Below are 12,429 nucleotides of genomic sequence, written 5' to 3'. Positions count from 1 at the left end.
GGCTCAGGTCGTGATCTCACGGTTTGTGAGTTCAAGCCCCATGTCAGGCTCTGTGCTGACAGCTCAGAGCCTGGAGCCTGCTTCAGATTCTGTATCTGCCTCTCTCTCTGCCCCTCCCCCACTCACACACTGCCCCCCTCTCTCTCTCTCTCTCTCAAAAAAAAATAAACATTTAAAAATTTTTTTAAAAAAGAATTACTCATTTGAGGGGCAAAGAGCTATTGAGCCCCTCCATTTAAAATGCAGCTTTATGTCAAAGGAAATAAGGCAAGGCTTTTCCAAAAGTCCCATACAGTAAGGAAAAAATTAATTTTCAGCCCTTTCCCAAGAGCATTGGAGACACAAAGCATTGCAGAACTGCGGTGAGAACCCTAGCAGGTCGGTGGAGACAGGATTTGGACAGGTTGAAAAGGTGGGTCCCATACAGACCTGGCCTGGGGCTAAACCAGGAAGGTAAGATCTTCAGAGCCTCCCCCATGTCCTTCGCTATGCCCCGCCCACCCTGCCTTTCCCAGCTGCCACTCAAGAGCCCAGACCTGGGCTTCTGACCATTTGCTGGTATGCAGGTCCCTTGTAGCTCGTTAACCGGCTAATATGATACACACACTTAAAACCATTAAGGTTAGTTAATAGTTTCATATGTTACCCCTTCCTAAAAACACGAATATAATTTTAATAATTTCAATACCTTGACCCGAAGCAATAAGTGATGTGAGCATTTCAATCCCTGTGACAAGGCCAATGGGGAAGATACTGGGGAATTCAGCTTTCTGCAGGCTCACACCGTCCACGGATTGCCAGAATGCAGTGTTTAAGGGCTTGGTCTATGGAGTCAACCAAGCCAGGGCTCCCATCCTGGCCCTACCGCATACCATGAATGTGATCTTGGGCTTAGTTTCATCACCTGTGAAAGGAGTATAATGCCAATATCTGCCTTTAGGGTTGCTATGAGGTGATGCGTGTGAAAATCTGATATAATGTTTGGTGCATTGTAAGAGCTCAATATATGGTAGTTAATCTATGCTAAGAGTAGTTCCTAATTTCAACTCCCAGGAGACTTGTCTTAGCTACCATACTTCACCCCCTCTATACATTAAGGAAAGAAAGCTTTAGAAAGAGAGCATTCCACCAAGGTTCCTCCATCGCAGACCTGTTTATTCAATCACTCATTTAACAGATATTTATTCAGTGTTTACCTTGTGCCAGCCGGGCATTTAGCAAAATATTGGGAATATAATGGAAACTAAGACATGCTCCCAGTCCTTGACCAACACCCAGTCTTCTGGCTTTTAGGAAGCTCCCATACTGCTCAAACTTTGTTTTCTTGAAGCCCCCCGAGGAGAAAATTGGGAAAGGACTCTATCCTTTGGACTAACCCACAACCCAACAACCCAAATACAACATCATGAAAAATTAAAAAGTTACAAAGGGAAACACTTCCAGAATGGTGGAATAAGGACTTCGGGAAATCCACTCCTTCAAAAAACGAACAAGGCATAGGAAAAATATTCCAAATAAACATTTTCACAACTCTGAAAATTAACCAAAGGCTCGCAACAACCAGAGGAGCATGTATTCAAGAAAAACAGCTGAATCTTGGTAAGAACAGCAATTTTTGTGATATTTTAATACCCCTTTACCCAAGCCCACCGTAGTCTTGAAAACCAACAGCCTTGGAACCACAGCAACTGTGAAAAGATTGGGTTTGCATCTCCCCCAAAAGACCCATCCCCAGAAAATTGTCATCATATGACCTGTCTGGCAACTTCCTAGAAAAGCTCCATTTACAGAGCTGGTGTTTGTTTATGTGATATGACTCAGCACCAGCAGCCCTTTTCCTAAGGGTGTTCGTTGAAAACTTGAGCAGCAATTGTTTAACACCAAGGCTGCCTGAAACAGGGGATAGCAGTTGAGGCAAACAATAGGCTTAACGAAAAGCAATCCGAATCCAGAAATACATAAAAAGGATTATACACCATGACCCAGTGGAATTCATCTCAGTAGTGTAAGAGTGATTCACATAACAAAATCAATCGATGTATTTACAGTATATTCGTAGAAGGAAGGGAGGAAAACACACATAATCATTTCAATTGACATAGGAAAAGTATTTGACAAAATCATTTTATGATAAAAAAAAAACACTCAGAAAACAGATGAGAACTTCCTTAACCTGATGAAAACCATCTATGATAAAACCATAGCTAATATCACACTTCATGGAGACCAACTGAAAGGCTGTCCCCTAAAATCAGGAACAAGACAAGGACAGACTCATTGATACAAGGAATAGATTTAAGAGTCCAAAATAACCCCTTACATTTATGGTTAGTTGATTTTCAAAAAGGATGCCAAAACAACTTAATAAGGAAAGAGTAGCCTTTTCAAAACATAGTGCTGGGACAAATGAATGAAGTTGGGCCCTTTTCTCATACAATATGCAAAAGTTAATTCAAAATGGATCAAAGACCTGACTATAAGAGCTAACGCTATCAAACTTGGAGAAGAAAACGGTACAAATCTTTGTGACCTTGGATAGGGTGATGGTTTCTTAGGGCAGCAGCAGCACAAGTAACAAAATAAAACACAAATTGGACTTCATCAAAATTAAAAACTACCACTCTAGGCTCTGTACAGCTTGGCTCTTCGTGCAATGAAAGCAGACAACACTTACACACTCCACTGTTTTTCCTGCAATCTCTCCTTCTGAGGCATTCTTGAAATCAAGTAGAGATTGATTAAATAACCTGTCAAATTTGAACTTCAGTATGCAAACAAGAATCAGGATTGTGCAGTCAAAGCTCACAGATGTTTTGGGCTTCAATACTACGTGGTGGCTTAATAAAAACTTCCTTGGGGCGCCTGGGTGGCGCAGTCGGTTAAGCGTCCGACTTCAGCCAGGTCACGATCTCGCGGTCTGTGAGTTCGAGCCCCGCGTCGGGCTCTGGGCTGATGGCTCAGAGCCTGGAGCCTGTTTCCAATTCTGTGTCTCCCTCTCTCTCTGCCCCTCACCCGTTCATTCTCTGTCTCTCTCTGTCCCAAAAATAAATAAACGTTGAAAAAAAATTAAAAAAAAAACTTCCTTTACAAATATTCTAATTGCAGTTTGTTCTACTCCTGTAAGATGTAAAAACAGAAAACAAAACCCTGTCCAAACTTTAAAATTACCAACTTCAGCCCAATCAAAAATCGGAGCAGCGGCACTGAAGATAAAGGTTGGGCGATAATATCCATTATTAAAAGAAGCTTCACCTCTGCACTTTTTGCGTAAGGGAAAGTGATTTCTGGGGTCAGAGTTCTTAGGGATACACGAGGGCAAGTCCCAAGAGGTCATAAAGACCATTGCAGAAGTGGTCCAAATATTTGTTTGGTTCTGGCAGCAGCAGGGAGCAATATCATGGTACAGGGATTGGCAAACTACAACCAAAGTTTAATTGGTGCACACACAGCCACACCCATTCATTTACGTATTTACGCATTGTCTATGGCTGAGTTTGCACTAAAACAGTTGAGTGGTTTCTACAGGAACTATATGGGTTGCAAAGCCCCAAATATTTACTTTCTGGCCTTTTACAGAAAAAGTTTGTCAATCCCTGCTATAGCACATCAGTACATCAATCCAAATATCTCCATTCAGTGTCGCACAGACAAATCTAACTCAACAGATCTAAAAGTGCACGCATCTCCATAAACCTGTTCCAGCTTCAGTGTTCCCACTCTCAGCTGACGACACTGATGTCTACCAATTCCCCGCAAAGAGAAGCCCCCCCTTCCTTTACACTCAATCTCCATCTATTACTTCACTCCCCATTTATCGCCGTATCCTGCCACTTCCCACCTCCTCCCTGTATTTTGCATCTGAGGACATCTCTCCATTTCCACAGTCATTACCTTAGTCTAAGTCACAATCATAGTATACCAGATTCCTAACCGGTCGTCTTCCTGCCTCGAGTTTTGCCCACTTTCTGCCCCCAGTTCATCTCCCATTCAATACCCAGGAGGATCTTTCTCACATCTAAGTCTGATCCTATGACATGCATAATAATATATGCAGCTAAGATTGAAATGAGCCCTTACTATGTGTTAGGCCTAGTTCTAAGTGCTTCAGAGGTAAGAAGTGATCTTACTTCTCACACCAACCGTAGCTGGTAGATGCTGTTGTTATCTCTATTTAGATGAAAACATTGAAGAACAAAGAGAACGAATGCAATCTAGCTCCAGAGTCTACTGTGGAGAGTCTTTTTAGTCTACTATACTGTTTATAAACACACACACACACACACACACACACACACACACACTCACACACACTCATACACATAAACATATTGCTTATGGCTCCCCATCGCTCTTAAAATGAGTCATACTAGGGGCGCCTGGGTGGCTCAGTCGGTTAAGCGGCCGACTTTGGCTCAGGTCATGATCTCGCGGTCCGTGAGTTCGAGTCCCGCGTCAGGCTCTGTGCTGACAGCTCAGAGCCTGGAGCCTGTTTCAGATTCTGTGTCTCCCTCTCTCTGACCCTCCCCCGTTCATACTTTGTCTCTCTCTGTCTCAAAAATAAATAAACGTTAAAAAATAAAATAAAATAAAATAAAAATAAAATGAGTCATACTATTTACAATAGCCAAAGGTTATCATTGTAATCTTCTGTAACACCCTGTCTACTTCTCTAGTCCCATCTCTTGCCATTCATGGCTTTGCATTTCAAGCCACAGCCACCCCAGACTGCTCTAGTTCCTCATACAAGTCATGTTCTTTTTTAACCTCTATGCCTTTAGTCATGTTATCCCCTCTGCCTTGGCTGTCCACTTCTTGCCCCTCTCCTCCCCTATGCTTAACCACCTTCTACACATCATTTAATGCTCCACTCAGGTATCACCTCCCCCAGGGATCCTTGCCTGTCCACATTTGCTCTCCTTTATGTTCCCATTATGCTTTGTTTGTATCCATTTAAAAAGGGTTTTTTAAGATTTTTTAATGTTTATTTATCTTTGAAAGAGAGAGCACGAGCAGAGGAAGGGCAGAGAGACAGAGAATCCAAAGCAGGCTCCACACCGTCAGTGCAAAGCCCGACATGGGGCTCAAAGTCACAAACCATGAGGTCATGACCTGGGCCTAAGTCAGACACTCAACTGACCGAGCCACCCACGTGCCCCTAAATTTTTTTTAATGTTTATTTATTTTTGAGAGAGAGAGAGACAGATTGGGAACAGGGGAAGGGCAGAGAGAGAGGGAGACACAGAGTCCGAAGAAGGCTCCAGGCTCCACGCTGTTAGCACAGAGGCCAACACCGGGCTCGAACCCATGGACGGTGAGATCATGACCTAAGCCAAAGTCAGACGCTTAACAGACTGAGCCACCCAGGTGCCCCTGTTCGTATCCATTTTAAATTTAAGCCCTTACTATACTGTCTTATAACCATCTTTTTTTACATCTATCCCCCTCACTAGACTGTGTACTCCCAGTGCTTTTCCCATGCATCCAAACATCTCGCTTTACCCTTCTACTTTTCTGTACTTTATTTGTTAGGACTCTTTCACCCCAGCCTTAGGCATGGGCGATAAGGCCAGGAAGAGTAGAAAGGGACTATAGGATTGTGTCTTTCTGTGTGACACAGGACGTGTTGGGGACCAGAAGCATCTTTGAAGAAAATGAGATCACAGGATAAAAAGATCTTAGAGCTTATTTTTGGTAGTTTCATAATCGTTAACTGCTTGAGGGTAGTCTAGACCCCCAAATATATAATGGCTCAAACATGCTGGAATCCTCTCAGTCAGGTAACAGTCCAAGACAGGTATCAGCCTGATAGTTCTCCTCTATATGGTCATTGAGGGACACGAGCTGACAGAAACTCCTAGGTCATCCTGGGTTACCTCATTCCAGTCAGCCGGAAGCGGGAGAGAACAGGGAGGATAGCACAGAGGAGACCTCTATGGGCCAGGCCTGGGAGTACCACTCATCATTTCTCTGCACCTCCCCTTATTAAGAATTTAGTCACGCGGCCACATCTCACTGCAAAGGGAGACCGGAAGTAATGTAGCCCAGCTGTGTGCTCAAGGAAGAGCAGGACGGTTTTGGCGGGAAGCTAGTGATCTTCCCAGATACACTAACAGTAAGGTTGGGCTACTTTACCTGGGGTGTTAGGTAAAAGATGGAAGAATTTTATTTCCTTTGCATTAGTAAGCTATAGGGTACAGCTCTAGTTAACCATTTTTTCCCATGGGAAGCTGGAACAGTCAGATACAGGCAGTATTTAAAATCATGACTGACAGTTGAGCTCCCTACTGAGTTGGGTACCAGGAAGTAGCAGCTTAAGGATTACTTGCAATGATGACTCCTTAACTATTACTCACTGACACTTGGTAGATTGCCTTTAAGTAAAATCCCAGCTGGGTTGGTACACAATGCTGTGATTGGGCCCCCAAATATTCTTTCTTCCTCGGCACGTCTAGACTTGAGAGGGTGTTAATAGATGGCAAAGCAGCAAGCTGATTCACTGCAAGCCAGCCAGGATGTGCTCAAAACCAAAGGGGAAGAAAGAGAAAATCAAAAAGGGGACTCATTTCCATTCCAAGCCATAGCCACAGGCATGAGCTTACTCCCGGCCAGTTTGTGTTTGCCCAAGCACAGTGCACATTTGTTGACGACCTCACGTAAGCTAGAGGAATGAGTAAAAGTGAACCAATTTGAAATAAAATATCCCCACGATTCTCTGCTAACAGACATGTAAACTCTGCCAAAGAACCTTGTAAAACAGCTGCCCAGGCTATCCTCCTCGGAGATGCTCATTGAGCCAGTCCTTGGTGTGACCTGGGAATCTGAATGTTTTTAATACTTATTTATTTTTGAGAAAGAGGGCACAAGTGGGGGAGGGGCAGAGAGAGAGGGAGACGCAGAATCCGAAGCAGGCTCCAGGCTCCGAGCTGTCAGCACAGAGTCCCACACGGGGTTCGAATTCACAAACAGTGAGAGAGATCATGACCTAAGCTGACGTTGGACGCTTAACTGACTGAGCCACCCAGGCACCCCTGGCATCTGAATTTTGTAATGTTCGCTGGATGATTCTGATCCAGAGGCAAGGTTTGGGAACCATTTCTCTAAGATGATGGGAGGAAGAATAGGGAAGCGTGTGAAAACACAAACAAAAATGTATTTAATATATGAAATAAATAACCCTAAGGAAAATCTAGTCTCATAGCTTGACATGTAGAGCTGTCTCCAGGGTTAGATCCATTCATGGAAACCTGGAAAACAGGCCTCTTCTGGGGATTGGTCACGTAGCTGTATTATGAATGTAGACTTCCCCCTGGACACCCAAGATGCTTAACTTGTTCTCCTTTTTTTTTTTCCCAGTTTGTTGCTCAGCCTAATTGCCAACAGTTACTTGCCACTCTGTGGTATGACGGCTTCCCTGGATGGCGACGGAAACACTGGGTAGTCAAGCTTCTTACCTGCATGACCATTGGATTCCTCTTTCCCATGCTGTCTATAGCTTATCTGATCTCACCCAGGAGCAACCTTGGGCTGTTCATCAAGAAACCCTTTATCAAGTTTATCTGCCACACAGCATCATATCTGACCTTCCTCTTCATGCTTCTCCTGGCTTCTCAGCACATTGTCAGGACAGACCTTCATGTACAGGGGCCTCCCCCAACAGTCGTGGAATGGATGATATTGCCTTGGGTTCTCGGTGAGTCAAAGAAACCAAGAGCTATGGGCAGAGTGCCTGTTTCTCCTGTTTAAATAAAGTACTGGAATAGGCAGTTGGGCTGGCCCTGAATTAGGACATCTTTTTGTGCAGTGGGGAAGCCCTTTGTGGGGAGTTTCAGAAATCTGGTGCCTTCCTCCCCAGGCTCTGATCACTTAGTATTGCATGGTCCACAGTGAGATTGGCAGTGACCCCACGGCTTAATTCTGTTAACCTAACATCTTCAAATACAAGAAACTGCCTGTCGGTTGGTTTAGAAGGAAAGCCAAGTATCAATCAGAATGGGTTTCAGGTAAGCTAGTCAGGCAAGTGCTGATCAGTCTATTCAAAGCCCTTCCTAAAACTCAAGGGCATTTGTATCTGCTGCTTTCTGTGGCTACTCCACACAACCCCAGTATTAATCAGGGTCTACATCCTATATAGATACAGATTCCGCAGTCAGGAGGGGAACCTAGGAAATTCACACCATCCGTGGTAAAAGTAACTTTACCCGTAGTCTCTAAGCATAGTTAGATTGCACTGGACCCTCCAGTGCATCACTATCCCCCCGGTTGTTACCACTCAAACTCTAATATGCAAATCAGCAATGTCAGCATCATCACCTGGGAACTTGTTAGACAAACAGAATCTCAAGTCCCACCCTGTATCTATGGAATGAGAATCTGCATTTCAACATGATCCCCGGCTGATTGACATGCACCTTAAAGTCTGAGAAGCACCGCCACAGCCACACCTTTTACTGGTTTCCCAGTTCTAAGGTTCAGGAGGCATCTATGTCACCAGACAGAATTCCACAAACCCCCCCCCCCCACACACATACACACGCAGTGAAAGGAGAAAGGAGAAAAAAGGATTCTAAATTATTTTGGGTCCCTGCCCAGGTGGCTCAGTCGGTTGAGCAGCTGACTCTTGATTTCAGCTCAGGTCATGATCCCAGGGTCATGAGATTGAGCCCCGTGTCAGGCTTGGGATCCTGCTTGGAATTCTCTCTCTCCCTCCCTCTGTCCCTCACCCCCGATCATTTGCTATCTCTCGCTCTCTCTCTCTCTCTCTCTCTCGCACTCTAAAGTAAATAAATAAATAAATAAATTTGGGCCCCATTGCCTAGCTTCTGTCTCAAAATCCAGTAATTTGGTTGACGGTCAGCTAGCTCACCTCAAAACTTACCGAGTTTTCCCTCTAGCACATGGTAGAAAGAAACTTAAGGACTACAGGGTAATCTTGACCTAATTGATCTGTTAATGAAATTCATAAATTTCCTACCTCAAAATGGGAAGAGGGTAGAATCAGGCACCCCAAAATTGCGACAACATCCCAGTAACTATAACAACAGCACTAAAAGTGAATAGCATCCAGAAAAGTATAATGTACAGGCATCTTCAGGTAAAGCCTATTAGGTCTGGCAAGTTCACAACTGAGAGATGAAGTAGGAAAGAAAAAGAGCTATGTTATCATTACCATCTCTGTGGGCTTCACTCCAGTGATCCCAATTCATTCATTGTTTCCATCTGCCTTTACTTGGGAGAATTGTACTGTGATGTCTATTCTGACCCTGTCCAGAAATAAACCTCTTGCCTCCACTCTTCAGGTTTCATTTGGGGGGAGATTAAGGAAATGTGGGATGGTGGATTTACTGAATACATCCATGACTGGTGGAACCTGATGGATTTTGCAATGAACTCACTCTACCTGGCAACCATTTCCTTGAAGATTGTGGCCTATGTAAAGGTAACTTGGAATGTCTGCCATTTTTCTCAAGCAATGATTTGGGTTACGTTCAGTTTCAGCACTGGGAGCATACAGAGCTTAGGGGAAAAGTGCTGATGACAGTCCGACCCATGCGGGAAAGTACCATAGAAACAGACATTCTTTCAAAAGTTTGTAAGCAGTGTCCACCTAAGCAAAGAAAGTGGAGAATAGAGCAATTTACAAATGAATCTTCAGCTTCTTAAACTCTGACAGTAGAAGGGTCTTCAACCACCCACCCATCCAGTCGGTGTTTAAATCCTCTCTACAGTATCCTTACCAACAAGATGGCGCACCGACCCTTCCATAGGTCAGGGACAGGAAACTCACTGAATTCCCAATCTCCAAAAGCCTCTCTCCACCTTTGTCACTTCATTAAAAAGTGCTACTTTATGTTTTTCTAATATTATTCTCCCTGTGACACATCCATTAATAATCCTTCTTCCCTGGGGGGTCAAACAGAACAAAGCTGCTCTTTTTCTGTAATAGTGCTTCCGATGTGAAGTCATCTCTCCCTAACCTGCTGAGTTGTCTCTTCTCAAAGCTAAGTATTCACACTTCCCTCAAGTGTTCTTTATATGACAGGTAGCAGAACCCTAGAAACTTCACTGCAGGAGACAGAGATCTTTAATCATCTCTGCCTCCCTCATACTTTCAGCACCAGGATGATCATTCAAGCTGTTATAAATCCAGCTTTTTGAGTACCACACTCAACCTATGCCTCTCTACCAATTCAGATAACATACACACACACACACACACACACACACACACACAACCTTTATGCTTTTCCCACACAATGTACAGCCTACATTATCCTGAAAAATAGCTTCATGTCCAACATCTCACACTGGGTAGTCACAGGCTCTGAGTTCAGATTTGGTGCTCATTAGATAATAGAATGGCTGTGCTCCTACCCTGAGTTGAACTTCTCCAGCATGGGGAAAAGCTGACAATTCAGTCTCCGAGATTGTCTAGTCAGTCATGCTTTTTGGCACTAAATCCCACATTAAGGAGTTTTAGAATGGGAATATGGCTGTCCCCCAAATCTCCAACAACTTATTTTTATATCCCTAATATGCATATTGCATAAATTTTAAGACCTTGGGAGTTAGTTACGTGGAGCATGAATATTGAATGCAGTCATGAAACATTTTTGAAAGAATCCTAAGAGTATGCCTTATACTTGTGGTGATCGCTTAACACAGACTTACAACTTCCTTACAAGAAAAAGCTGGTGAGGAAAATGTTTGAATCTCTGGTTAATGTGCCTGGATGAAATCCATGTCATTCTGGCACTCTGCTGACTAAGTAACACTGTTTGCTTCAAAAAAAGTCTCTTCCTTTGGAAGTGGTATTTATACGCTGGAGGGACAATAGATGATCAATCTAGAAATTGGTTGGTTTTGTTTGAACAGGAAAGTTTAGAATAAACGATCAAGAAAAGGATTTCTCTTAGGGATGTAAAAATGTGTCTGTAGATGCCCGACATTAGATCATTTTATAACCTGTCCAGTTTCACTGGCAAAGATTCCCAAGAGTGAGAACCTCCCCACCACAGGGTGTAAAGATAAATCAGCTATACTCAGCTGACTAAATGCCCCTCAACTGACAAACACTTAACCCAAGGGAGACGTTTACCAAGAAGTTGGATGTCTTCCCAAGAAAAAAGAGAATTGACAAAGCATGACATGCCACATGCAGATTTGGATCTGCAATGAGAAATTGCAAATGCTCAGTCTGGTCCACTCACCCACAGAGGCACACTAGTCTGAGATGAACTTCTCCAAGTAGGCTGAGACAACCTCTATGAGGTAAAGCCTCAAAACCTGGTCGCAAGGCTACTTGAAACACTTCAGATCACTATGGTACTAAGGCAGTACAGAAATGCCATGGGATAAGCTGACCTCAGAGAAGATCCTTTATTAGAGCAAAAACAATTGTCAATGATACATGTACTCCACCACACGTGGTCTGCAACAACAGAAATGAAAAGACACATAAGAAAGCACTCAAAAGGAATAAATACACATAAGAGTGGCCCTCATTGCCCCCAGATAACCCTACAAATGGAAAATAATTGTCTTTTGTCTTCTAAGATGGTTCCACCTGCATTTCTCCCACCACTACCTTACTTCCATATGTTCAAACTAAATCCAAACTTTGACAGCCATTGAGTTGTGGTCCTTTCTTCAACCAGTACTTGGCTGAAGACAGTCCCCGACTCCATCCTTATTATTGTTAAATCCCCACATTAGGCTGGCTTCCTTCATATTTTGCTTTTGAACTCACAGAGTGTGATGTACACCGATCTGAAAGACATGGAGGTCAATTTTCAATCTGCATTCTATCTCAAAGAATATAAGAAAAATCACTTGCCTCCTAGTCACTAACCCAAGAAGCGGGAAACCTGAATGTAATCCCTGCTCTGACACAAGCTGGGTTACCATAGGCCATCCTTACACCTCTCTGAACCTGAGATTCTGCCTCTGAAAAATAAGCAGATTGGGCTAGATCAGTGGCTATCAGCCTTTTCATTTTTCCCATGAAATCACATCTTGAAGCTAAAACTTATTCAGAACTTCAATGTACTGAAGAGCTCAAAGACTGAATTCCGATTGAGGACGCAATCTTCCAGGCCCCCTCTATGGCTCCCACAGTGGCTACCAGTTGCCTCTACTGAACCTTCAGGCTTCAAGGAGCACAATTTGAAAACCATTTGTGTTAGTCCAGGGGCCATCAAACTATGGTCTGCAGGCCAGATTTGGCCTGCTGCCATATCCACTTATTCACTTACTCCCTATGAGTTCTACAGGGAAGAGTTGAGTAGTTGTGACAGGGACCATATAGCCCACCAAGCCAAAAATGGCTAGTATCTCACCCTTGACAGAAAAAGTTTGCTGACCTTTATGCTAAATGAGCTCAACCTTTATGCTAAATGAGCTCCAAGTTTGGTCCCTGCTATCATATTCTAT

The 12,429-nt window shown here is 43.5% G+C and overlaps 2 protein-coding genes across 2 annotated transcripts in view; one reads left to right on the top strand and one right to left on the bottom strand.

Annotated features, from left to right (window-relative positions):
- Window positions 1-12,429, top strand: part of TRPC5 (transient receptor potential cation channel subfamily C member 5) — a 266,623-nt gene that overhangs the window by 205,282 nt on the left and 48,912 nt on the right. The window contains exons 5-6 of the mRNA XM_004000806.5: window positions 7,354-7,690; window positions 9,297-9,436. Coding sequence (XP_004000855.1) covers window positions 7,354-7,690; window positions 9,297-9,436 — 477 coding nt within the window. The remainder of the gene's footprint in view (window positions 1-7,353; window positions 7,691-9,296; window positions 9,437-12,429) is intronic.
- Window positions 1-12,429, bottom strand: part of TRPC5OS (TRPC5 opposite strand) — a 76,080-nt gene that overhangs the window by 36,995 nt on the left and 26,656 nt on the right. The gene's annotated exons all lie outside the window — the stretch shown is intronic.

Source organism: Felis catus, chromosome X (assembly GCF_018350175.1).
Source record: "Felis catus isolate Fca126 chromosome X, F.catus_Fca126_mat1.0, whole genome shotgun sequence".
Classification (NCBI taxonomy): domain Eukaryota; kingdom Metazoa; phylum Chordata; class Mammalia; order Carnivora; family Felidae; genus Felis; species Felis catus.
This window is presented reverse-complemented; position numbering and strand designations above follow the sequence as displayed.